The sequence below is a fragment of the Agelaius phoeniceus genome, chromosome 3 (assembly GCF_051311805.1).
Source record: "Agelaius phoeniceus isolate bAgePho1 chromosome 3, bAgePho1.hap1, whole genome shotgun sequence".
NCBI lineage: Eukaryota > Metazoa > Chordata > Aves > Passeriformes > Icteridae > Agelaius > Agelaius phoeniceus.
This window is the reverse complement of record NC_135267.1, coordinates 45,269,696-45,296,835: the sequence shown is the minus strand read 5'-3', so window position 1 is coordinate 45,296,835 and position 27,140 is coordinate 45,269,696. Positions and strand designations below refer to the sequence as shown.

At 40.6% G+C, this 27,140-nt stretch overlaps 1 protein-coding gene across 1 annotated transcript; it reads left to right on the top strand.

Annotated features, from left to right (window-relative positions):
* The first annotated feature begins 10,020 nt into the window (after positions 1-10,020).
* Positions 10,021-26,392, top strand: LOC129118837 (opsin-5). The gene is given in 7 exon segments (XM_054630417.2): positions 10,021-10,163; positions 10,165-10,331; positions 14,803-14,922; positions 18,936-19,106; positions 21,521-21,855; positions 24,010-24,245; positions 25,496-26,392. Coding segments are annotated over 7 exon segments (1,236 nt in total). The 3' UTR covers positions 25,560-26,392.
* The last annotated feature ends 748 nt before the right edge of the window (positions 26,393-27,140 follow it).

Sequence of the window (27,140 nt, the reverse complement as noted above, 5' to 3'; positions counted from 1 at the left end):
AGTTCTTTGTATTTAGCAGAACTCTAAGCTTCCTTTAATAATAAAATAGCATTGAAGTAGTCACCTGAGAATCAGGTATCAGCAAATCCTTGTATTTACTGGCATTTGGAGCATGTTTCTTTGCTGAGCTGGATGCAGATACCTGCTCTGTGTGCCTGCATGCACCCCAATTTGCAGTGCTGAACTTCCTCAATAGTAAACAGGCAACAAAAGGACAATTTTAATATCAGGGTCAGCCTGTAAAAAGAAAAGAGAGCTCCACCACAGAGAGAAGGCTGCATTCCCAGCCCCTGACTCGTTACATGACTGCACATGATGACTAAGCCGCTCTAATTAAGTTTATGAGCTGGAAAATAGTTGTGCATTTGGTTACTCCAAGCCTTATGTTTTACATGAGAAAGGATCAGATGAGATTTCATGTGCTGGTCTGCCAGGAAGCCACTTGTTTGTCCCTGGGACAGAGCCAGGTGTTTGTGTGCCTCCAGGACGTTTGTTTAGTGGACAAATGGGCAGTGATTGCAAAGCAGAGCGACAGGATTTCCTCTGCAACAGGAAAATTCTATGGAAAAGTGCTCCAGGAGCCTAAACCAAAATTTCAGGTACTCTATCTTGTGATCTAGCACTGCCTTTCTGTTCTTCATCTGGTCTTGTTTTCATGGATTTTCCTTGTTGTTTGTTCTCCAGTGGTGCTACAATTGGGGTACAGTTTTCTCTTGGTTAAAGCACCACTTGCTGGGTTACTGAGACCATTTCTTGTTCCTCTCTAAATGATGCTCAGCTGTGACTGCTTTCCATTTTCTTCTGCTGATTATGTAGCTCCCACATTTGAGTGGCACATGCTTTTTTCACAAGTCAGCCTCAGGGAAGCAGGAGTGTGAAATGCTGTGCTGTCGCTACCATAGAAAGATTCAATAAAAGCTTTACAGCCTCTCCAGATGCTGTGAAATGTCTGCTTCTGTTTTCTTAAGCTTTCTTTTGGCTCAGGTCTACAGAGACAGCTAGGTTCCCTCTGCAAGAAGAGGAGAGGGGTAGAGGCAGATATTTGTCACATATTTGTCACGTTACTTTGCTGTAGCAGGGTCACAGTGTTTATCTGGTCACTCCCAGGACTCTCAGGAAAAATATTGCAAGAAAATCTGGCCCTTTCTGCCCCAGACAAGAGCAGAGGTGGGTGCCATGAAATTCATGATCAAGGTGAGCTCAAACAGAGATGTAAGGAAATTCTGCTGTGTCAGAGGGATCCCTGGGAATGCAGTGGGAACACAGATTTCTCCTCCTAATAGGCAGGCTGTCATCACTGAGGAACTTTGCAAAGAGGGATCAGGTCTTGTTGCAGGGTTGTTGTCTAAGATGCTTTGCAGTTAGGTTGGGTTTATGGCCTAAAGCCCAAGCAGCAGGAAATCTCTATTGTGGTTTACCAAACTTTTACCTTTACATGGTTCTTAATTTTAATATCCCAGATTGAGTTGTTTTCAGTGCTTCTATTCACCAGAAAAAAAAATATTTTTGAATTTGAATGGGCTTGAATTCAAGTTCCTGTGAATTTATCTTACTGCTTTCCACTCACCTTCCTGTACTTAGACCTCTTGCAATTCATGCATATTTTGTGGTATATTATCATGGAGAATTGAAATTTTTTCTGAAGTCATTAAAAGCACTTTTGATGCCCCATTGCCAAGTCAATATTCTCCTACCCTTCTGCATGTGTGTTACCTGTTCAAAGCACTTGAATTTCCCTTTGTTGCACACAGCCATGTTCATAATCCACTTTGTATTAACTTTTATCAAGGCTGAATTCAGCAGATTATTTGATCTGCAATAATTGTACCCCTAAAATACTGACATGAATCCCTAATATGATTCTTCCCCAAAAGGACCTACTTCTATTAAGGATTTGGGAGGAAAATTAGTCTCTCTGACCCAATGAAGTAAGTTGTTTGAGAAGTGTGTGATCTCAAGTTTCTTTCTTTGAAAATTTTGATTAGCCTCAGGAAAAATTTACCTCGGGAAGCTGTGAAATTTCTATTATTAGGAACAGACTGGACATTCATCTGTAACAGTAAAACCAGGATTTAACCTGCTGTGAAATCAGATAAAGGTTGAAAGAAGTATTCCATAATTTGCATGCCTCAGCAACTTCAGAATCTCTTCCTGGACAGAAATACATATATATGGCCATTTTCAGGGATATTTGCAGGCCAGAGAGCATTATTTGTTGTTTTATTGAGCTATGGGAAAACAAACCTACAAATAAATGGAATAATTTGGATGACTTCAGGCTTGTGGATGTTGCTAGGTGTCCTCTGGATATTGAGAACGAACTGTATAAACTGTGAAAACAACAATGCTTTTTGTTTTTCACATCAAACATTAAAAACATATCAGGCTGCTGAGACTAATCTGAAATTTCAGTTTTGATCTCTTTATCGTAAATAAATCAGTTTTCTTCTGAAGATGCTGCCCTGGGGAAAAAAAAAGCCCACAACTTCAGATCTCAGAGTACATCTGAAAAATCTTAGTCTGTCAGAGCTAAGAACTTCATTTGTACTTCATTGTACCTCCCCATCCCTTAGGACACCTTGTGGTTCATAATAATTTTCCAAACCAGCAGAACACATTATTCTTGCTTGGATCACTGACTTGGGAGCCATTGCACCAGAACACATCAATCCATTGGTCCACCTTCCCCTATGGATGCAAATTCCCTCTGATCTTCTTTGTGGGGGAAGAGGTTCAGCAATTTGCTGCAAATTCCACATCAAGCAGAAGAAGGGAAGAGACTTGGCAGGACCCAGGAGGTTGCTCTGTTCTTGGTCCTCCAGATCTTTCTGCTCCATCAGAAAATTAGGGGATTGTAAGAATTTCCTTCAGAAGATGGGAAAACAGGATGGAAATGTGGGCAGTGGCAAAGCCTTGGACAATATAAATAAATGTAAATGGACAAAACCCCAGCCAGGAGAGGCTGTGTCAGTGGTTTAGAGGTGCTGAGGCAGCAGTTACCTTGAAGCTCCCACCTTCTCTAGGTGATGCTGTAGAGGTACATGGAACCTAAAGGCCTCACAGGCTGGAATTTGTTTGGGGCATGGAAAATCTGGTGCTGGGCCTGCTGTGATCCAGCCACTGAGGGGTCTGCAAAACCCTGAAACCAAATGTCAGTGCCAGATAAATAATGGAAATAAACCAACTGGGGCAGGGTTGGATTGGATATCAGCAAGGAATTCTTTAATGTGAGGATGGGGAGGCCCTGACACAGGCTGCCCAGAGAAGCTGTGGCTGTCCCATCCCTGGAAATGTCCCAGTCTGGGTTGGATGCATCTCTGAGCAACCTGGGCTAGTGGAAGGTGTCCCTGCCCCATGGGACACCCCAAGCCGCTCTCTAAGCTCCCTTCCAACCCAAACCCCTCTATTCTGTGATTCTGTGATAAATGACAGGTAACACTCAGGTCCTTTTGGTTGCTGTCACTCATCTCCTGCAAAACATCATGCTTTTGGCAACTGTGTCTGAAAATTCCCTAGATTTGCCTAAACCTTAGGAAAGATATCAGGTGTTTTGTAGCAACAACCAAGATTTTTTCCCAACATTCCTTCTGTGCCCTCCCTACAGGAGGAAGAGGTCAGGAAGGTAATCATTGTTGTGTGGTGACTTCTGTCCTGAAGGAGGTGGGGAAGGGGTGTCCTGGTCTTTGTCAGGGTGAGAACAGCCTGGCCAAGCCATGAAGGACACGTTGAAACACCCCTGGTGAGAGATGAGGAGAGAGCAGGGAACAAAACTGATGTAGGGCTGGCAAAGCTGCATTGATTAGGCCAAACAAGAAATCTCAAATCACTTTTTTTCCTTTAATCTCAGAAGTTTTGAGGCTTGATATTGGAATTTTATGGTGTCTGAGTCAGGAGTTTGTATCTCTTGAGGCTTGCTGTAGTGGAACTGTTCCATTTTAAAGAATATATTATTTAAAAGTGGAATTGTTTGTGTATTAATTAAAGATGAGTGTCTGTAGCACTGATATAAGCCTGAACCCATTTCTAATAATCAGAGTGAGTTGGTTTCTTTTGTTGTGGTTTTAAATCTGTTTTCACAGGCACTGAGGTCCTTCCAGCACAGATTGTGCTGGAAAGGGGTCAGCAGCTGGGCTGGATGGCAGCCTGTGGGGCTGTGCTCTCTGCCCCCAGCTTTGGACAGCAGAAACACACCAGTGTGGAATCTTTTGGTCTTCTGAGGCAGCAAAGCCAAAAACAAACCAGTCCTTGATAACTGCATTATTTTCCAGTGCTTGTCCAAGTGTTCCTACCCCACTGCATGAAGCACTAATGTCACAAAATACCTTTTGGGAGCCTGGGTTTTCATCTATGGTTATTAACCAGAATCAAGGAATCAGTTATAAACAGGGTTACAATTTTCTTTTTTCTTTTTGTTTTTCTATTTTCTTTTTAGGCTTGAAAAGTGTGTACAGCCTTGGTAAAATGAAGGTCCTCAACAGGAGGACAGAGAGAGATTTGCTCTGCAGATCCACTGCTGTGGGTCTGCCCTGCCTAGGAAAGTGAAGGTAGCTGCAGACACTAAATTATTATTTTTAGAAATTATTGCATGTTTTTCAAAGCCCAGTAATAAGTCTTACTGCATAGTCTTGAAACAGAAAAGAAATAGAAGTTCCTAACCAGGGCTTTATTTAAAATAGCTGAGTGTTGCTTAGCCTGAGATGGGGACCACATCCACAGAGGGCAGTGAGGACAGTGGCTGCCAGAGAAGCTGTGGCTGCCCCATCCTTGGAAGTGTTCAAGGCCAGGCTGGACAGAGCTTGGAGTGACCTGGAATGGTGGAAAGTGTCCCTGCCCATGGAAGGGGGGTTGGAATGGAATAATCTTTGAAGGTCCCTTCCCACCCAAACCATTCTGTGATTCTGTGATCTGAGTGTAGCTTTTCTCTCACCCCTGCCCTTGCAGTGCTCCTGTGCGATGTTGCATGAGGTTGTTTGGGCAGATCTTCTGTGACAGGTAGGCATGAAGCATTTTCCTGGTATCAACAGACCAAAAGTTGTTGTTTCAAAATCTCTCTCTTTTTCTGTTGTGTGAGAAACATGAGACATACCAAATTTACTATTTTAAATCATTATGAACAGAAATGCAGCAGTGGGATGTGATGTGATGGAGCACAGTGCACACCTGAAATGTAGAAAATGTTAATCTTTTAATTTAGTGCATTCAAAGTGATGATTCTTCTTCAACAGGTGGGAGGGAATCCACTGTAAAATAAACAGCAGCCTGGTGGCTGAACAAGTCTGCTGAAGACAAAAGACAGATTTCCAGTCCATAGCTTGAATCTTCAGGATTTAGTCCTGAAGTGACATGAAACAAAGCCCATTTTTCTTAAAAGAATCTCTTTTACTACAATAGGAGATTAAAAAAAAGCAAACAAAAACAAGAAAAAGGGTGGTGCTGTAGCTGCTTTGAGATAAGATTTCTGATCCTTGTTATTTATGTCCCTAAATAGAGGGTCTGGTTGGACTATTGGGAAGCATTTGGCTGAGGATGTGTGTCCCAGATGTGAGTTTTGAGTCACCAGGCTGTGTCAGCAGTGCCCCAGCCAGGATGGTGGGACAGGACGAGGCAATGACCACTGGGACCTCTGCCTGTGCTTCCACAGCCCCAGTCTGAGAAAGGAGCTCCTCAAAACACCCAGGGGAAGTTTAGGATAAACAGGACACTTGGCAGTGTGAGCTGAGATCCAGCAGGCACTGAGAGCAGAATAACTTTGCTGTGGAGATACTGACGATGTAATTGGACAAATTAGGAGATAATTACCTTTTTTCCTCTTAAAAAGATAATATATGCTGGCATTAATTTATCCTTTTAGCTTTTATCTTTTAGTGACTCAGATAAAATTATTAATAGTTTTATTGTTTTTAACATAAGAGAGCAGAAAATTATTTTCTTAATTAACACAATTGATAGTGTTATCACTTTAGCTATATTAATATTTCAAATGAGCCCTCCTGACTCTTTCTATGAGGTGACTCTGGGTCCACGGACATCTTTTGTTTCACTTAGCCATTTATCTCTGCCATTAATCTGCTTTTACAAATAATTGCTACACTTGTCTGTGGGCCATCACTTTGGAAATAATATTTGACTTCTTGTGCTCTCTTGTCAAGTAAATTAAAGCATCCCTGCCACGGTAACTTCCACAGAGGATTTTGACAGCGTCTGAGAACAGTTCAGTTCCTGGGATTCCTATGGCACTCCCTACACACTGCTGTTTCCCTAAATAACTTTTGTCATTGAGCTACAACATGCTTTTAGTTTTTTCAGATTTTTTTTTTAATGGTTGGCATTCATATTTCCTTCATTTGCCTGCAAATTTACAAAAATGCTTTCCCCACTTCATACCAGTTTGGCTGTCATACATAAATTGGGTACATCCACTTTTGGCTGGCAAACATAGGTGCAGTGATTATTTTTTTAAATTAATTTAGATTAATTACTAATTAAGATTTCTTACTAACTTAAGGACTTCAGATTTTGCTACTATGTACCTATATTTGTCTAAACCCCATGTAAGAAGACACAATAATTTGAACCTGGGTTGCTACACCTCCCGTTTGTAGCTTCCCAAAATGTTTTAGGGGTTCCCAGGAACTTACAAGCAATGAGGATTGGTACAAGCATGGATCATTTGTGTTTCTATTAAAATAATACTTTATAGTCCCTATTGCTGACTCATTAACTTTTAGGAGCTGTGTATCAGAGGATTTATGACCTTTATCAGGTATTTAATACTGTGATACCTTAAAAAACACATGTATAAATAAAACCAACAGAGTTGGCAGTTCAAATCTTGGTTCCTGAAATAATGCATTTGTGAAAATGCACATCCCCTACATTTGCTAGGCTTTGCCTACCAGCATGAAAGTTATCCCTCTCCACATTTTTTTACTCAACATTTAGACACTAGATGCTGATTAGGATTATGGCTTTTCTTGACCTGGAAATATGAGGACTAATGATCAGCCCTGTTAATTGCACAGCTTTCTGTCTTATGCACTCTAAAAGTGAGATTGATTCTGGAATAAAGCTTTATTTTGGGGGCACTGTTAATTCCTGTCTAATCAGGATGAGTAACATCTTTTAAAGCCATAATCAAGTATTAACTCCCTGAATTATATGTCACTAACAATTTTTGTATCAATCAAGTTGAGTTGTTTTTATCTTCTTATATCTGAAACTTATTCTTAATTCACCAGAAATGATTTAAAATAATAAGAAAAGTTTGTGCACATACTTGGAAGTTAGACATTAATTGCCCTTTATTTTTGTTGAAAATTTTCAATAAATAATGTGTTTTCTCTGCTTAAAGCTGAGAGAAAGTGTTTCTTTTTCAGGAACTGGAGAGGATAGTTTTTCACAACATTAACATTTTCAAGCAGGTAAACAACTTATATCAAGTGAAGCAGCAAAATTTTCCATGTCTAGGTGGACCACAGAGGGCTTTCTCCTGTCCCAAGGCTGTGATTTGTCTGGCAAACCTGCACTTTGCTTTAAGGCAGATTAAAAAACCCAGTGTCTGCACTTCTGGCTGGGTTTAGCATACACAGAAGTTGAAATTTCCTATTTAAAGCTATTTTGTTTGTCCACTTGGACGTAGCAAAATATTGTCCTTGTGAGCCACCTGATACTGACTGGAGTGGGAGATTCTGCTGTGGCTCAAAGGAGGAACATGCCCTTAAACACTCTGGTATTTGCATCAAACCCAAATTGTGCTGACAGGTCCCAGATGTGCTTTTCCATTTGCATCACTTCAGCCACCCACATGGTTCAAACGCTCTAGCCACAGAGGGACCCTGCCAGCTGGGGGACAGAAAAGCATCAGGATCCTTTTAAAGGCCAGGTGGAACCTGGATCAAGACCTGTGGCTTTGATAGGATGGACAGGATGATCCTGATTATTCCCCAGATTCATGCTTTAGTCCATCCTTTTGTACAAGGTCTTTTATGCTGTCCAGGCTGTTGTACCAGAGTACCTGATCCAAATCTAAATGGTTGCTCTGCTGTCTGGAACAGTGAATTTTTGTTTAAAAAATTATTTTTAAATTAATCAGCCTTTTTTTTTTTAATTAAAAAAAACCCCAAAAGACAATGAGGCTGCTGAACTTTGAATACTTAACGATGCATGGAGCCGTATGCCTGGATGATTTTTGTTCTCTACTCTAGAGTAGAGAACAAAGTGTGCCTTCATGGCTCAATCCCCTTCAGTAAAATCTTTCTTTTTTCTTTTTTCCAAAGCTAGAAGGACAATAGGGAGAGAGTTGTGAGTGCTTCAGGTGTACATGGGTGTACCTGGCCACACAGGTCTGTTATTGACAAGACTGCCTGCCTTCAAGATGCAGAAGAGAGAGCAAATGGGTAAAATAAAGAAACAAGTTTTGTTTCCCATTTAGTCTCCCTCCAAGCAGGACTTTCGAGGGGAAAAATTTAGAACTTCACAGCTTTTCCCAGGTCCCACAGCAGAAGTTATGGAAGCCCTGAGTCAAGTGTTTAGTTCATGAGGGCCATCCCTGCCTCAGCCAGCACCAGCAAGAGGAATTGGGGTTTCTGAATGCCCTAAACAGCTCCTGGCTGGGTGGTTTCAAACATGGCAGAAATGTTTTTGTCTTATGCAGGAGTTCCTCACTTTACATCCCTTCCATTGTCCTGAGGGATGACTTTCATAGGTGTTTGCCAGATTCCCCTTTTCCCTTTTATTAAATAAAGGCTTTTCCCCTTTATTAAATAAAGGGTTCCCTTTATTTATATGAACTTTTTTGACTTCAATAACCCATTTCCACACAAAAGAAAATAGAAAAGCCAACAAGCCTTCCTAGATGACTCTACTATTTAATGCTCCTGCTGCTTCACAATTCCAATGGCCAATTCTTGTTTATAACCATGGCCATGACAAGTTATTTGCATTGGAACACAGCACCTAAGGAACTCTGAAGAGAATTTATGGATGTAATTTTTCACTTAGCTGTAAAATTTGCAGAGCTGCCATCTGCAGACATAGTGCCCCTCAGGATACAAAGAAACTGCTGGGACTGTCTTGCAGACAATTCCCAGTCTCTTGGCATTGTGAGGAGCAGGTGTAGAGACAAAGATAAGTAGCACAGCCCCAGCTTTCCTCCAGTCCTGTCTCTGCTCATGAGAAGGAGTAGATCAGCCCCTGCCCCTCCTCTTCCCTTCATGAGGATGTTAAAGTCCCCAGTGAGGCTTCTCCTCCAGACTCTGGAGGAGTCTTTAATACCTCAGGAGACTGCTGGAATGGCTCCTGAGGTATTAAAGAGTCTTTTTTCCCAGCCCCACAACCAAAGAAGAAGTTGGGATTCCTCAGCTCTGGTTTTCAAGGTTGTTTATTCTCTCTTATCTAATACATTCTTTCTCTGACCTTTGGAGATCTGTCCAGCAGGTCAGGTTGAGGCACACTGACTTCCCCTGGGGCAGTGTTATCTTTTTATACTAAAAACTACATGTACTTTATTTACAATAATTTTCCAATACCTATCACCTATGTTAGACAGTCTGTCTCTACTCTAAACCAATCCAAAAGTGTCACCATCACAGCAGAAGATGGAGGACAAGAAGAAGAAGAAGAAGAACAGAACACGCCCAGATCCCTCCATCTTGCCTCTTGAACCCCCATTCTAAATACCCAAAATTCCACTTTTTCACCCTGTGCTAAATTCACTATCATTCTATTCAAACCCTTGTGGCTTGAAAATCTTCACACAAAGTTGGTAATTTTTTCCATGGGCTAGGATTGAAGGCACAGGTGTCTTTGACTCTGTGCCAGGGTCTCTGAGCCCCCTGCCAGGGTCTCAAGTCCTCCAGGGCAGTCAGAGGAATGTCCTTGGTTCCAACACTCCAGACCCTTCACCATCCTCGTGGCCTCCTCTGGACACTCTCCAAGAGCTCAATGCCTTTTTCCTGTTGTGGTCCCATGTAAATTATGATGATCTTGGATAAAGTAAGTCATGACCCAAATCATGGCACAATGCTTTATGCAAGTTTGAATGATATCCTGAAATGCCCTGAGAAGTGTCAGGGCAGAATTGAAAATGGGAGGATGGATCCTGTGTATGAACAAAAATATCTTCATATTTTCTAACAGCAGGTGTGATCTGTTGCAAACTCTGTTCTTTTGTTTTTCAGGCACTTCACTGGACATGAGTGGGATGGCATCAGATCCCAACAATTCTTCCCAGGAAGAATACATCCCACACAATCTCCAAAAGGAAGACCCCTTTGCATCAAAGCTCTCTAGAGAAGCTGACATCATAGCTGGCTTTTATTTGACAATAATTGGTAATGATTTTATATTTGGTCTTTGAAATATGACTGTGCTGCTGCATCCTTGCAGCTCTCAGAAAAGAGGCAGAAACTGCTGTTCATTAGATGTTAATTACACATTTTTTCATACTAGAAAGAAAAATCTAGGAGGGAGGAGGGATAATGTGTTAGAAATATGGTGTCAGCAGTTAATATCAACATATAATGCTGCTGCAGGTAGTCAAAAGTGACTAGCAGTAGATGTTCCAGCAAAAAGTGAAGAAATACTCATTGTTTTTAATAAGTGATAGGTTACTACTCAGCAGTTTAATTTGTCCTTGGGCAGAATAGGGTTTCCCTCATTATGCCATGTGGGTTTTATGGCTTGTTTTCACAGCCTGAACACCCTCAGATATGTTCATGTGACCCTTGCTCAGCTCCTGGCATCATCTGTCCTCTGTTACACATCACATTGAGCAATATTTTCTGCCTAGCACCCTCCCATCCAGAATTGTTGGGATCTGATGTTTTACTTGGTTAATTGCTTTGCCCTTGTGTGCATAACAAGGTTCACTAGTGGCTTTATTAGAGCTAATTATGGTCTTCCCATATCCATAGAAGTGCTGTATTTGCATATTCCTTGGATCTATAGAATACAGATATAAGGAAAAGAATTCTTCCCTGGAAGAATGGTTGAGCAGAGGAATGGGCTGCCCAGGGAATGGTGAAATCTTTAGCTCTGGAAATGTTCAGAAAATGAGTGGAGGTGTCACTTTGTGGTATGGTTTGGTGGGCATGGTGGTGTTCAGTCAAAAGTTGGACTTGATCATCTTGAAAGTCTTTTCCAACCTAAATGATTTTATGATTCCACGTCTGTGTTTTTTCATTATGACTTGTGATTCAGGCTAAACTTGTCATGGTTTTCCACTGAACTGCATTCCCTACTCCTTTGCAAGAAATTGTGGCCCCTCCTGAGGATGGCCTGTGGGGACATCCTGGCAGCAGGGACAGGGAAGCAGGAGGTGGGAAGCCAGGACTGTTTTTGTGCACCTTTTTGCACTTGAGCAGTGGAAGGTGCAACTGAGTTTAAAAAAGGAGAAGAAGCTGAATAGTGAGTGAACAAGGCTGGATCTTATCCTGCAGAGGTTTTAGGGTCAGACTGGGTATACAGCTGAAGTATTCCAGTTTGAAATAGAAAAATAATTGGTTTTTTGTCTTTGAAGAAAATCAGGAGTCTTGAATAGTCTGAGAAATTCTATGTGAGTGCATGATCCTTTGTCCTGAGTAGTAATTTCCATGTGTAGCTTTCTAATTGTCAAGAAAAAAAAAATCAGACTATGCACATGGTTATGAGAATCCAATTCTTTTCTCTTTGTCACTTCTCCCACCAGCTTTTTCATCACTGCCTTGATTGATTCACTGTACAGTCACTGAACAGGAGCTGGTTGCCAGCTCCTCTGAAACCCCTTGGCAAGTCACTATTGATTTACAAACTGGTGTGCACACTTCCTCTGTTATGAAACAGCTTAATTGAAAATCCTGAACCTTTTTTTTTTCTTTTTTAAATTTTATTTTCTCTAATGGTTTAGTGCCACTGTCAGGTTGGAGAAGTGGAAGTTTATTTCTCCAGCTGGCTGCTTGTAAACACTTTCCCCTCTCGCTGCAGGTTGTGTGTCTCAGCCTGGCTCTGTCTCTGCAGGTGTCACTTTTTTAGTTATCACATCCTTGGCTCTTGGTTTGTATATATGTAATGGTGCCATGTTGCCATGGACAGTTCTCCTGGAAAAGAGCCTATTTTTAATATCTGAGAAGTGTTTTTTCTCTGTTTCCAACCTACCAGAGCTGGGAGTCTGCTCCAGCAAGGGCTTCAGCTGACTGCTGGAAAGTCATTTCATAGCAGGAGAAATGGAGCATTAGATGCCTCACCTATGGAGATTATAGAATTTTGATCAAGGAGATAAAAAAAGGTTCAGATAAGCAATTTTCAGATGCAGGCATAGACAAAAGGCAACAAATGATCAATGGACCCCTTCCAGCCATGGGATTAGGAGGTCGGTGGGTTGGGCTCTGTGGAACATTGATATTAATAATGAGCAGTGGTTTCAGAGCAGCTTGGCAACTTCAGAGCTACTTGGCTGATAGAGATGTCTCTCTAGACTGCCAGTCAGTTGAAAAAGATTCAGGAAAATGTCAAATGCTTTCAAAAGGTATTTCAAACTAGATGCTGGCACTCTAGTTATCCTAAATATCACTGGAGAGGAAAATGGCATTAAGAGAGAAAAGGATTAAAATATATGAAAAATGCTCACAGCATTGAGATTCATTCACTCAGCTGTGAGAAGAAAATGACTCATATGAATACCTCTATCTGCTTATAATTCATATTAAATTTGCAGAGCCATAAGAGTAGGTTGTTCTTAGAATTTGATCCACCCAGGGTAAATAAAATCTGATAAGAAAACCTAAGATCAATAATAAGCCAGCTTCTGTTCTTCTGTTTTTTTTGTAAAATAATACAGAAAACAATGCTGTCAATATAAAAAGTTTGCAATGTGTCGCATTTAATACAAAAAAATTCAAAATCAAAGTATTTTTCTCCTGAGTTTGGTAAACTTTTGGTTCCTCAATCACTCATATTTCTTGATAAATAATTTGGTTTTAGCATCTGGGAACCATTTCTCTCTCTGCCTCATGGATGTTCCCAGGTTGGGTTTGTTGATTTTGTGGGGACAAGGCACCCTTGCAAGGGGATTGTGCCATTGATGGACCAGAGTAAATAACAAAATACCCATTTAAATACTGGATTATTTGTTACTGAATTGCCAAATTAATCACTAAATGATTAAATACCCATTTAATTACTGAACTTAATTTGCTGAGGTCTGGCCTGCCAGAAGACTCAGGTGAAAATGATGTGATATTCAAAGGTACAACATTTGGAGAGGGCAGCAGTGCTGGGGGGCTGGAGGGTGCTGGGGCCCTCTGGAAACAGAGATTGCCCCAGCAGAGCCCCTTGTACAAGGCAGCACAAAGGGTGACTTCGATGCCTCATCAACAGAGGAAAGCTGTTGATGACTTTTGTCGTTGACTTTTGTTTGTTGATGACTTTTTTGTTCATGACTTTTTTTGGAGTAATGTGAGGAGTTGGCCTCAGCAGGTAGCCAAGCACTCAGGACAAGCCTCAGAGTGGGACAGGGAGGAAGCAGGCAGAGAAAAATCAGTGGAGATGAAGACAGGTGGGGATAAAGACAGGAAGATGCATTCCCAGTTATGCAGTGGGCAAACAGGCTCCTTGAGGGGAATAAATTCAGAATCATGGAATCACAAAATGGTTTGGGTTGGATGGACCTTAAATATCATCTCATTCCAACTTTCATCACATGGTTCCAACCCCCAAGGCTTAATGTTTATTTACTGTTTTAGGCAGTGAGAAACAAAGGTGTCAAACCTAAAATACTTACGGCAATCACTCTTCCTCACCCTTTAAATCTAAAATACTTATGGAAAATGCCCTTCCTCACTCTTTCCTGGGCTGAACTTCTCTCCAACATTTCCCTCAGTGCTGTTGTAGGTCCCTTTTTTGAGGCAATGGCAGCACAGGAATTCTTTGCTCTTCATTCTTTTCTTCTGCACTTCCCTCCTTCTGACATGTCTCCCCTTATCTGGTGTGAGGCTCAGTGGGCCATGGTCCCTTTGGGATTTTCATCTTCTGGTTCCATGAGAAGGATGTTCTGTGCTGTCCTGTGTTTCCACAGCAAAACTCTCCCTCTGACCTTAAACTCTTTCAAACATGAATTAGTGAAGACACATTTTCTTTAAGGGAACTGGAAACCCTACGATTTTCTGTACTGGTGTGATTAATTCCATGGCAGATGCACACTTGCAGAGCTGTGAGTCATTGGGTGATGATATGGAGAAAAATATATCAGCCAATATGAGAAGGATACCATGCACTGAATTCCACCTGGAAGTTAAAATCAGATTAATCAGATTTATAATTTTTCTTTCTTATGATAGAAATAAATTTTAATGTAAGATTTAAGATTTGATATTAATATATTAACTGGAAATGTATCCCTTAACATCTGATTGGTGTATTTAATAAAGTTGAGATTGGTCAGATTCTGATTCCTGTGATTACAGAGAGCTGAATTTCATTCTTGTGGCTGTGTAAACCTTTGAGTGAGAATTGTGCTGGTCAGGGCAGAGGGATTCTGGGGTTTCTGTTGTGAGCATTCAGTCTGTGTCTGGGCAGGCTCAGCTGGTGAAAGCAATGCCCTCCTGCAGAGGGAAAACAGCATTTGCTTTTGGGGAAGTGTGTCTGCAGTCCAGGTCTCTGTGAGCTGCACAGTGACAATGGGGGGATCACGTTTCAGGGTGAAATGCCCAGCCATAGGGACCACAGGTTCAGGCTGAAAATGTCAGGGAATTTCACAAGGAAGATGGAGTATGGCTGGTTTTGAGGATGATTCTAATTTGAATGTTATTCTATTTTCCATTATTACAGGGATCCTTTCAACTCTGGGAAATGGGTATGTTATTTTTATGTCCTCAAAGAGAAAAAAGAAGCTGAGACCTGCTGAGATAATGACTGTTAATTTAGCAGTGTGTGATCTGGGCATTTCAGGTAATTTCATGTTTTTGTTTTCCCTCATTTTTACCATCTCACCATTCTGCCTGGCAGCAGCAAGAGACATTCCTCTGCAAGTCATGGGAGCATCAAATGCCTTTTGCTACAGATATTTCTGCTCTATTATTTGCATGTAAATAATAGGGGAGGACGAAAAACAACATTCCTGAACAACTTGATGGGAAGAAATGAACAGTACAGAGGAAAAATTAGGGTTGATTTTATCAAACACGCAGAGCTCCTGTTCATCCCAGCACTGGGCAGGTCTCCAAAGGCAGCTGCCATGTGCACCCTGGCACAATAACCACACAATAGCTCAGAATTACAGGTGCAGAAAATTATGATTTTTTGCCATAGGGTGAATAGAATGGATCTAAATGCCTCAAAAATACAAGTTTAGCCAAATAATTGGAAAATGCCAGTGGCCATCAGCCCATCAAAGCTAATAGTTCTTTCTCTAGTGGCCATCCTCCTTTGTCTCTGGATCAAACATTTGTGTCAATCTCTAGAGTATGAGCCAACTGGGAGGATTTTTATTTCAATCCCACAGTCTGGATGTCCTGGCATTGGAGGAGGGAGCTTTGGAGAGGTTTATCCAGAGTTGCAGAGATGCTTGTTTTGGCTCTTGACATGAGACTGATTCAGCTGCTCACAGAGAAATGCCTGGATGTCCTTTAGAAAAGGATATTTTGGATGGCAGACAATCCAATGGGTATCAGGACTCAGCTGACCATGGGATCTTCCCAGTGCCATATAAATGGAATTATATTCCCATGCTTGCAGGGTCATCTGTCCCCTGTGTGTTGTATGAACTGAGACCTCTGCCCTCAGCTCCAGCACACCCTTTTCCTACCCTTGTCTCTGCCAGATGCTTTTGCCCTCATCTAAACTCCAAAAGTATCACTAAACAATATAAAATGATGTCTCCCAGCCTCCTCTGATGCTTTTTTTGAACTCTCACAGCACAAGACCAAAGATCTGCTCATCCCTGCAGATTCCAGTGGTTTTGGTCCGTAAACATGGATTTTTAAAGGAAATATCAATTCAGTAGAAGAAAGATGTCAGTATAAATATCACTGCTACCATACAGAGAAATCCCAATTATTTCTTTGGCATTTCTGTCATGGACACACTGCTTCCATCTCTCAACCCTTAGAAGTTAAGGGTTGGCTTTTTCCTCCTCTGTGATATTACCATTTTCTTTGTGTTTTAAGAATCTGTATTGTAAGGCTCATATTAGTCACTCCAGTGAGGAGTGTTTCACGAGAATTCCCACAGCTTTATATTCTGAATGTTGCCCAGTGAATCTGTGTCTGCCCCATCCCTGGAAGTGTCCAAGGCCAGGTTGGATGGGGCTTGGAACAACCTGGGACAATGGAAGGTGTCCCTGCCCATGGCAGGGGTTGGAATGAGATGGTCTTCCAAGATCTCTTCCAACCCAAAATATCCTGTGATTCTATGATTAGATGCATTTTAACAGGTATCTCCTAACCATAAACTGTGTCCCAACCACTCAAACTACAGCTTGTTTGGGACCCCTCTTAGTGTGAGGGCTGGAGGTGTCTCTGTTATGGCCTGTCACCAGTGCACCACTTGGTCACCTTGCTTTCTTCCATGGGGATCTCATCTCAATCTATCTGGGGTTTACATTTTGGAATTAAAAATAGTGATTCCCAGAGCCATGCTTGGTTTTCTCTGTTCTCTAATTTTTTTTTTATTTATTTATTTATTAATGGAAGGTGCTAAGTTGAGAAATGTGACGGGTTCTGTCTGCTGGACAAACTGAAGATAGAATTTTTTTCCACAAAATCTTCGTATTTCACACACTTGTCTTAACAACTTTTTGAAGAGTTCTGCTTCCTGCAGATTTCCACAGGGTGGCACCAGCCCCTTGTTCAAAGCTGCATCAGACTGATTTTGCACTGGCACCGTGCTCGGGGCTGCTCCCAGTCCTGCTGCTGAAGAGAAATTTGATTTGGTGCAAAGAAATGTGTCAGCCTTTAAAGCTGTCAGTCACTTATATGCCTAAAGTTGCTGACTTGTATGTTAACCCAGAACCCAGACCTTGCCATATTTAATGTTTTTCCTGAAACCTTAATCACCGAGATCAGCTTTTGCTTGAAAAACTAAAAGTGCATTTATTCTGCTTGGAGGAAAGAACATCACGCATTGATCCGAGCACATCCTGCAGGTCCAGGCAGAACTTTCCTTACAGGCTTAGGCTAATCCAAAAATACCTTTTGTAAAAATGCATCTGATTTTGAAGGGTTTTCAATCCTGATGGTTTTGGCATAGAAGATGGAGCAAAGGTACTTTTCTGCAAGATTCGGTTTTGGAAGAAATGCGTTAATTTTCTGTTAAGAATGAAAAGAGGATGCATGGTTTTACATCAGTTCAATGTGAAATGGAATGTTTCTAGGAAAAAGATCAACAAAATAGAGATTTTTGTCTTGGTTTCTATGAATAGGTTACCTTGTGGGAAATACAGTTTGCAAGATCATTTTTGCCATCTCCATAAACCAATTCTCTGAGCTTCTATGACATTACAGACTCTGGTTCAGCCAGGGAAACCAGCCCAGGAAAGCTGAGGTGTTTTCAAATCCTTGAGGTGGTCTGGCTGCTCCTATGCAGGAAGGAATGCAGTCACAGGGATGTGGATTCAATATTTAATGTTGTTTGAATATTGCAGTTGGAATGTTCAGGCCTGGGAGCATTTAAGATCAGGCTGGTATATAAAACCAAAGTGTTTGAAAACAGATTTCCCTAGATTATAAATTTTTGAGTTTTCTGTTCCATTAAAGTTGATTTATTTTCTTTGCCTAATTGAGACCAATAAAAAGGTAATAATTGGGACAAAAAAAGGGAGATTTCCAACTATATAATTAAAATTTTCAAACTTTCTCTTTGTCACGATGCTTACAAAGAATATGAAAAATTTAAACTTGCTTTAAGGTGAGAATGGAATATCATTTGACCAAACTTCACTTCTTCCATAATGCAGCACTCACCTTTTACCTGTGGAAGAATGAGATGAAGTGCCACTAAGAGAAAGCCTCAAAAATAGTTACTAATTTTCCATCTCTTTGGGGAAGCTCAGATTGTTTTGATATCTGTGTGCTGTGGCTTGCTGGGAGGCTTTGAAGTAATGTGTGGTGTGCAGAGGAGCTGAAACCACTTCTGCAGCTCAAGTGTCCATGTCTTTCCTTCCCACCTAACACTTCACCTCTCTGTGTATCCTACTGCTGGGCCTTGACAGGTTTGAAAAAGTCCTTTTTGAAGGCAAATTTCTTAACCTTGTGCTTGAAGACACCCAATTGGCTACAGGGGTGTAGACTAAGTAGATCTGTGCTTGTTTCAAGCTCTGACTCAAACCTATCCTGTTTAGGTATTGGCCTGTGGACCTAACACATACTCTGAAGGTTTCATAATGAGAAGAGCCTGCCCATGATTGGTTCCAGAGTGTTGGTTTACCTCTGGTTCCTGTGGTTTATAGAAAAGCAAAAGCACCTCTTTCCAGCCCTTCTGCAGGCTTGGCTCTCATCCTACCTCATCCCTGGTGCCATGGGATCCAGCAACAGCTGTCTGAGGCTCAGTCCTGTGCATGGAGTGCTCACAAGCCATGGAATCACAGAATGCTTTGGGTTGGAAGGGACCTTAAAGACCATCTCATTCCAACCCCTGCCGTGGGCAGGGACACCTTCCAGTGCACCAGGTTGCCTCATCCCACCTGGCCTTGAACTTCCAGGGATGGAACATACACAGCTTCTCTGGGCAACCCATGACAGTGACTCACCACCCTCACAGTAAAGATTTTCTTCCTAATATCCCACCTAAATTTACTCTCCAGCCTAAAGTCGTCACCTACTCTACCTGAAGCCCTTTCTCCATGTTGCAGAGCACTTTTATGGGTGTTAGTTTTTGCAAGGGAGAGGGTTTGCCTTTCTGATAAAAGGAGATTTTCTCAGGGATGTGGTTTATCAGTGGGCTGACATTCTCTCCTCCTTTTGAAGTTGTAGGCAAACCCTTCAGCATCATCTCCTTCTTTTCCCACCGCTGGATGTTTGGGTGGATGGGCTGCCGCTGGTATGGGTGGGCTGGTTTCTTCTTTGGCTGTGGGAGCCTCATCACCATGACAGCTGTCAGCCTGGACAGGTACCTGAAAATCTGCCACTTGTCCTATGGTAAGACAAATATGTATCTCTATGTGGATGACTGTATTATCTGTGACTGTGGAAAAGCTGTATTAAGTGCCATAGTTTACTACACTGAAATAATAATTAGGTTCTTCATAATACTTCTTTTAAATATAGAGGGGAGTACACAGAGAGAGAAACATATTTGCATGATCCAAGAAATCCCAGTTAAATTTATTTTGCTGGACATAACACCCTCACTGTTGCCCTTCTGCTGTCTGCTTAAGCCATGAGTTGTTGTAATCCCTTATAGATAAATCACTTTATGTCTATCAAGGCCTATCTGCATTAACAGATGCAAGTAATGTGCATTTTGCAGGGTCTTATGGACTAAAACATAAAAATATTCCTTATTAAATGCCTAAATTCTTCTGTGGTATGTGGCAAGCTATTTAACACACCTAAGAGATTTGGAAAGGCAATAAGTCATAATGTGAAATAGTCTCTCAAATATGGAAATGGAACCTGAGAGGATGAAATTAATTTAGCAGTGTAAGGTGTTACTACCATATCCATCAGTATCTTGTACCTCTGGAATATGATGTATTATGTGCTTAATTCTTTCCAGATAAATGATATTGTCACAGTATAGACAAGATGTTCCTCTTGCATTGTAAGGGACTAAATTCACATCCAAATACAGGGAATGCTCAAGGTGACTTTGCAGGTAATAAACACCTTGCCCATGTGACTTGAGGGACACCACAGATTTCTTTATGATGACATGAAATATCGATCATGTTAAGCTGTAAGGAAGGCTGGCAGATAGGAAGTGTAAATAAGCCAGTCTGTGCAAGCAGATAAAAGCTGTGGTACTGTGCTAAGATGTGCTATCACAGACCCCTGTGTGTCCATACTTTTACCCTAAGTGGGAGTTCAGGGGGGTCTCCTTAGCTGGGTGTTAGATACACCAATAATATTAAGCAGGATTTCAGTTTTTTCTATTGAAGGATTTCTATTTTTTCTATTATCAAAATAATTCAGTGGCAACCCAAATCACAGACAATTTTTCACAGACTTGGAGAGCTGAAGTGAATATTTCATGGCTGGCTGCATTTGTGCCACCAGCTGTGGTCAGCTTAGTTCATGGGAGAGAAAACTTTTCAAAAGCCTTATTCTCAAGGGCTCTGATCACAGTGGTCTATACAAAATGATGGAGAGCAATAAACAAACATGTTTATCATGCTCAGTCTAGGTGGTTTAAAAAATATTTCTCTTTTAATAGTTATGTTATTGTTGCTTTGTTTTTCTACTCCTGAACACAACAAAGCATCTTTCTGTCTCTCAGCCATCATATATGAATACATCATTTGTCAGGCAATGTTCATTTTCCTTCCAGTGATCCTGACATGTAAAATCAGCTGGAAAGAGACACATCCAAATTAAAGGTGTTTCTTTGCTTTGGTTTTATTTTAAGTCACTCTGAAACCCTGAAGAAATCTCCTTAATGTTAGTGTGAAGTGAGTGAAAAATCTCCTGTGAGTCAGAAACTACAAACGAGTTGGGGGTTCCAAGATGGAAGGAGATGTTATGTTGTATGTTATGTTACACTATATTGCAAGTTTCTGCAAAAATGAAAGATTTAAATTTGTTAGTCCTATCTGAGTCCTACATGTTGAACATGTAGATGGTGATGAAAATCGTGCAAACTGAAACTTTTTCTAGATGAATTAGAGCTCCATGCAAGATGAGCAGAGAGACAAGGTTCTGATCTCCAGGAATTCTATTTGCATTTAAAAAGGCAAGGACACATGAAAACACATATTACAGATACTTCTGACAGGATACACATGGTGATTTTCTGTACTGGAAAAGAATGAGAAAGTAAAATTAAATCTTAGATATCTTATTTCCACTGTAAAGCCTTGCTTTTCAGTCACAGAGTTTGAGCTTTATTCAGGTAACATAGGAGACAAAGAACAGGAAAAAACCTAAGTTACATTAAAGAATTGAAATTACTGGACAAGATTTCCCTGACTGTTACTGAGCTGGTTGTTTGGATTTCTTTAGTTTGGACTCTTCTCAGTTGTAATTCATGACAAATTAAAGCAAAGGTCTGAAATAAGGGTGGGTGGAGCCTTCCATGTGAGTGTGCCTTTGTCTTCATGAGGCACAAGGTGAGCTCAAGGTCACTATGGACCTGGAAAGAGCCAAGATGAACATGACAGAGTTGTTGTCAAACAATCAAAAAACCTCATATTTCACAGAATCATAGAATGGTTTGTGTTGGAAGGGACTTCAAAGGCTGTCCAGTTCCAAAGGCCCCACAGGGACATCTTCCAGGAGAGCAGATACTCACAGCCACATCCAGCCTGGCCTTGAACCCTTCCACACGACACAACAAATCCCATGGTGCCAAACACATCTGGACATGAACTTGTAACTCTTCAATTTTCCTCCAGGTACCTGGCTTAAGAGACACCATGCATTTATCTGCCTGGCAATAATCTGGGCCTATGCTACGTTCTGGGCTACAGTGCCTTTTGCTGGGGTGGGGAACTACGCCCCCGAGCCCTTTGGGACCTCCTGCACTCTGGACTGGTGGCTGGCACAGGCTTCAGTGGCTGGACAGGTTTTTGTTCTGAGCATCCTTTTCTTCTGCCTCCTGTTCCCAACTGCAGTGATTGTGTTTTCCTACGTCAAAATAATTTTAAAAGTCAAATCATCCACCAAAGAAGTTGCTCACTACGATACCAGGATTCAGAACAGCCACATACTTGAAATGAAGCTGACCAAGGTAGGTAGGAACATTTTCCTCAGTTTGCTGTGTTGGGTCATAGAAGCAGAATTGGAGACGAAACCACAATGCTCTGAAGGTGTTTTTTTGTAGCTTTCTCCTCTGTTACTGTCAAGATGAGGAAAAAACTTGTGGGAACATAATTCAGTGATTAGGGCACTTGAGTCCCTGAGACCATGACCTACTCTGAAGCTCTGCCACAGCTTTCCCCTATGCCCTTGGAAGTCATATAATCTCCCTGTGGCCCTGCTCCCCACCATAAAACATCCTTTGCTTTCAGAAACTGTTGTAAACAGTAATTGAAGGTGACTGATGTGCATTATAGGAACTATAACAGAAAACAGATAGAGAGCGGATTATTGTAGCAGGGAAATAAAACTTTCAGACAGTTTACTTTCCTCTGTTAATGAAGATATAAACCAAAATTGGTCCTGTGACACTGCAATTGTTTTTATGCAAATAATTTATCAGTTAGACTCAGCCATGAATTGCTGATAAAAATGCACTGAATTACTAAAATTAATTTTCCATCTCAGACCATATCCTGTTTTCCCTTTCTGATTGAATCTATTTTCTGTTTGGCAGTGGTGACAGCCATGATACTTACTGGTTATTGTGCCAGGAAATCTCTCAAAATAAAGGCTTGTATTGAAGAAAATCAGATTCCTTAGCTGTAAAATATTCACCAGCCTCTGTAAGACATGCCAAGAGCGAGACAAGCAGCAAGTTTTGCTTGGCTGATCAAATTTTATTACATTTTTTCTGAGTTGAACTGAGAATTACATAACATGTAGCAATAAGGGACATTATGTCTAAACATATCTGAAAATCTCAGCTACGTACCTGCCCAGCCAGTGCTGCCAGTACAACTGGTACAACTTCACTTGCCTTTCAAAAGAATGCTTAAAATTGTTATGTTTTTTGGTGGTTATTCAGCAAATTTCCTTTGAAGAGCAATGGAAACTTTTGATTTGAGGCTGCAGGTTTGGGTTTTTTTTTTTTTGCATATTGGAAGGATCATGTAAAAATTCAATGTTATCTGAATTGCAACACCAGTAATTTTCCCTCCTGTCTTGGATCTACACTGGAGAACATATTGTTGGGGTAAATATAAATATGGAAAATTCATTTCCCTTATAAGCCATTTGACTCCAGAGCACAATTCATAACAAACAGGCTGTGTTTGAGATCCTTGGCTCACCTGCACTGTTCCTTCAGTGACAGACAACAAAAAAAACAGGCTACAGGAAAGGCTATGCAATGTCCAAACCCCTTGTGCCTTCTGGTGATTTTTTTTTTTTTTTAATATTCTAATCCTGCTAATCGCCTTATTCCAAATGAGTGCTGATGTGCTGCTGCCAGTGTGGGTGCAGCACTAATCTGTCAATGGCAGCAGTATAAAGGCAGATGTTTTTCAGGATGTATGATGGCATGGCATCATTTGAAGTGATATCAGGCTGTGACCGAGTGCAGACAGGCTGGTTCAGGTAAAGTATACAAATCACAGATTTTGGCCCCAAACAGTTTTTCTTTGGTATTTATACTAAACTTTCTTATGGTAACATTTTGTTACATTATAAGGAGGTCACTTACTAATTTGTCATTTATCAGAACTAAAGTATTTAACAAAAATTTGTGTTTTAAAATACTTACATATTCTAATGGAGTGAAAACCCATGATTTGGGTTAGGAGGAATAAATCTAGACATTTTACTAGCATTCTCACTCTCAGATAAATTCCCAATTTTCAAAAGATCTTTTTTCAAGAACCTTCACGCTCTGCTAATCTCCTAAAAAGGAGATTCTGTGTTTTGAAAAGAATCCCCTCTTTAAATAATTTGAATTCAATACCAAACTATTATTATTTTCTAAAATCTCATTTGGTTTCCTCATATTTAGCCAGACTTTACTGCATTTTTAAAAATCTGATAGCAGACTCATTAACTGCTCTGTGTCAGGCAAAAGAAACACAGGCACGAGATAAAGAGCCAGATTTTGTTTGTATTGTAAATTTATATGAAAAAGCAAGTTATCATTTTTTGTTTCCAAAACATGTGGAATGTAACTCCCTTGCACTCTGCCTAGCTCTGTGCTGCTCTGCCAGTGTCTGACTGTTCTGGATAAACCCTGCTGTCTCTTTTCTGCTCTCACAAGGTGGCAATGTTGATCTGCGCAGGGTTCCTCATTGCCTGGATCCCTTACGCCGTGGTCTCCGTCTGGTCGGCCTTTGGACGGCCAGACTCGGTCCCCATCCAGTTCTCAGTGATCCCAACACTGCTGGCAAAGTCAGCAGCCATGTACAACCCCATCATTTACCAGGTCATTGATTGCAAGTTTGCCTGCTGCCGGCCGGGAGGGCTGAAGGCCAAGAGCTCTTTGAAGAAATCAAGGTAATTTCTTCTTTGGCGAGTGGGGTAGCTTTGAGAACACCACGTTCCAAAAAGTATCAAAATAAGATCCTAGAAGAATCACAGATCATTGAATCTTACTTCTTGTGTTTGACCATGACCATTTTGATTTGGGATTTTTCTTGCCATGAGAATTTGTAAAGTGACTGTAGGTGTATAAGGAGAAGAAAGAAGATAGTCCTTACTTTTAGATCCAGCTGCAACTCCATTGATATAGTTTGGAAAAAAAGTCCTATTGGTTTAATGGGTTTTGGATCAATCCTCTCTTCCTAATCCTTTTCTTTCACACCATCATATGAGTTTCCTCCAGAAGGTGTTAATGACCTCTATTGCCAGTGAAGCAAATGGAAGAGAATTGTGTTAATTCCTTCCACAATTAACCTGTTAATACTATAAATTTCAGCCACAGAATCAATAGGGAGAGACAGTAGTTCTTCAGAGACCCTCCAGGTACCATTCATACCAAAAAAACCCACTGCAAACCAGACAAATCAAAGTGTACTTATCTCATAAGAAAGTCTCAATTTTTTTAACTTACAACCCTCAGGCAAAGTTTGTGCTGCACACCTGTGGAATTCCTGAAAACACTAATTATGCACTTAGGGGAAAAGTATAGTTCTGTATTATGCCAGACAAGTGCCTTACTTTTGTGGTTGAACAAGGAGATAACAATGGATGTTAATCTGACAGTGTAGACTATCACAAACATCATAGCACACATAAGTGACTGTGAAACAATAGAATTCCAGTAATTTACTCCAAAGGTCTAAAACACATGTGCCTTGATAGAAACATGAAGGACAATTTTATCATTCATATTATTCCCCAACAATTCTAGCATTTTTGGTGCATTGCACAGTAAGCTCAGTCAGTCTTGAGCTTCCACAGCTTCTTGTGGAGATCATTCCATAATCTTGCACTGAGATTTATTTCATCTGCAGAACATACAGAGTTTATATATGTTGTAAATGTCTGAGGTGTTGAATTTATAGTTTGCCAAAATCCCTTCTGCAGTGTTAGTCAAATGGGACACATATTCAAAGAGCCTTCTGTGGATTTTTGGTAGCTGGATTTGTGTTTAATACCTGAAGGTCTTACCCAATCTCTCAAGCTGAATGCAAGCTGGCTTCTTTGCAGTGAAAAAATGATCTGGAGGAATCAGTTCCCAGAAGTAAGAACTTAATTTCCACCTCGGTGTGACAAAATGACCATTGTACCCTCTCTGTCCACAGGACTTACACAATATCTGCACACAGGGACTCCACAGCCATGAATGAAACCCAGCTGGAAGCTTGAGGGCTCATCTCACCTACAGCAAATGAAAACCTGGTGACAAACAACCCTACTGGCTCAAGTTCCTCTTTCTGTAAATGAATTAAAACATGGTGACAGGTTTATTTTACTCCCTATTCCTATGTACAATGTACAGTTCTTTTCATGCTGACCAAAATAGTGCATTAGAGTTGAGCAAATATTCTAAGTACTGAAAGGAAGAAGAAACAGAGAAAATTTGTGTTTATTAAAAATTTTCCTTCACTTGAGATGCTTTAAAATGCCCTTTTTTGTTCTTAGCACTAACAGAAATGATAGTCTGGGCAATATTTTCCCTGAGGGGAAGGAAACTATTCAAAAAGACCAGTTTCAGTTTACCAAAGCTAATCTCCCTCAATTCCTGCTGCAGTCACTGGAGACCTGGAGCATGAGAGAAAGGATTCCTTAGAGGAAAAATCTGACTCAGAGCTTCATTTCTCAGGGCTCTGAATTACACAGTGGGGAAACATTAGCTGACTGGATTTCCCTGGTGAGCATCTTCCCAAATCATGAGGCTACAAGCTGTGTTAAACCCACTTTGACTTCAGTCCTTCAGTATTCAGAAATATTTTGATTCTAGTTGTGGCAAAGTCAGAGGTGCCACATTCATACATAGGATCGCTTGATGAGAAACAGAATAACAAATCCTTACTCAATTGTAAATGAGAGGAGAAAGGTGTCTTGCTCAAATTGTAGATTCATTTAGGAGTTATGAATAATTTGTAATAAAAAAGCAGAACTGAAATGAAGTCAGCCCAAGCTAAACTGAGCAAACCAATATTTCACACATTTTTATAATTCTCTGGCCAAAATTACAATGAAATATGATGGCAATAAGCAGAAACATTTCTCACTGTGTATTTTACTCATCACAATTCTTTATCAGATCAGCTACTGAGATATAAAATGGCAAAATGTTCCTCAATCCCAACCATGAAACCAGATTCAAAACTGGTGTGTTTGTGAGAAGTTGTTACAGTACTGGGAACAGAGGAGTCTTTCCAAAGTGCAGCTGCAGATTAATTTTTAAACACTCAGTCCTGGAAGAATGAGGATTAGTGACTACTTGAGAGAACAAAGTTCTGCAAGTTCCTAATGCATTCAACAGAAAACCAATGTGTCTTGAGATGACCTGCAAAGTAAGGCAGCTGAAACAGTTGTGTTGGATAGGAGACATAATTATTCCTCGTGTCTCCTTTTTCTCCATTGGATTTATCTTAAGGTGAAGGTATCACTGTGGATCAAAAATTAGCATTTCAGTAAAAGCAGATTTTTAATGGTTAAAATGATGATTTTGATGTTTATGTGTAATTTCTTCAAGAATGATATAATTCTATGAAAAGTAAATTAATTGCAAATCAAAGAGTCTCCCACAGATTTATGCTGACTGTTAAAAAAACCCAAAGTTACAAGGGCAAAGATTTCTTCTGAGTTGTTCCTTTAAGGAAAGAAAACATTTGAAAGAGTTTCAATTACTTTTCCTGTTTAATATTTTCTGTTTAACATTAATTTATTCTACTGTTATTTCAGAATTGTGTTTAACATGCATTTCCTGCCACCCTGAGC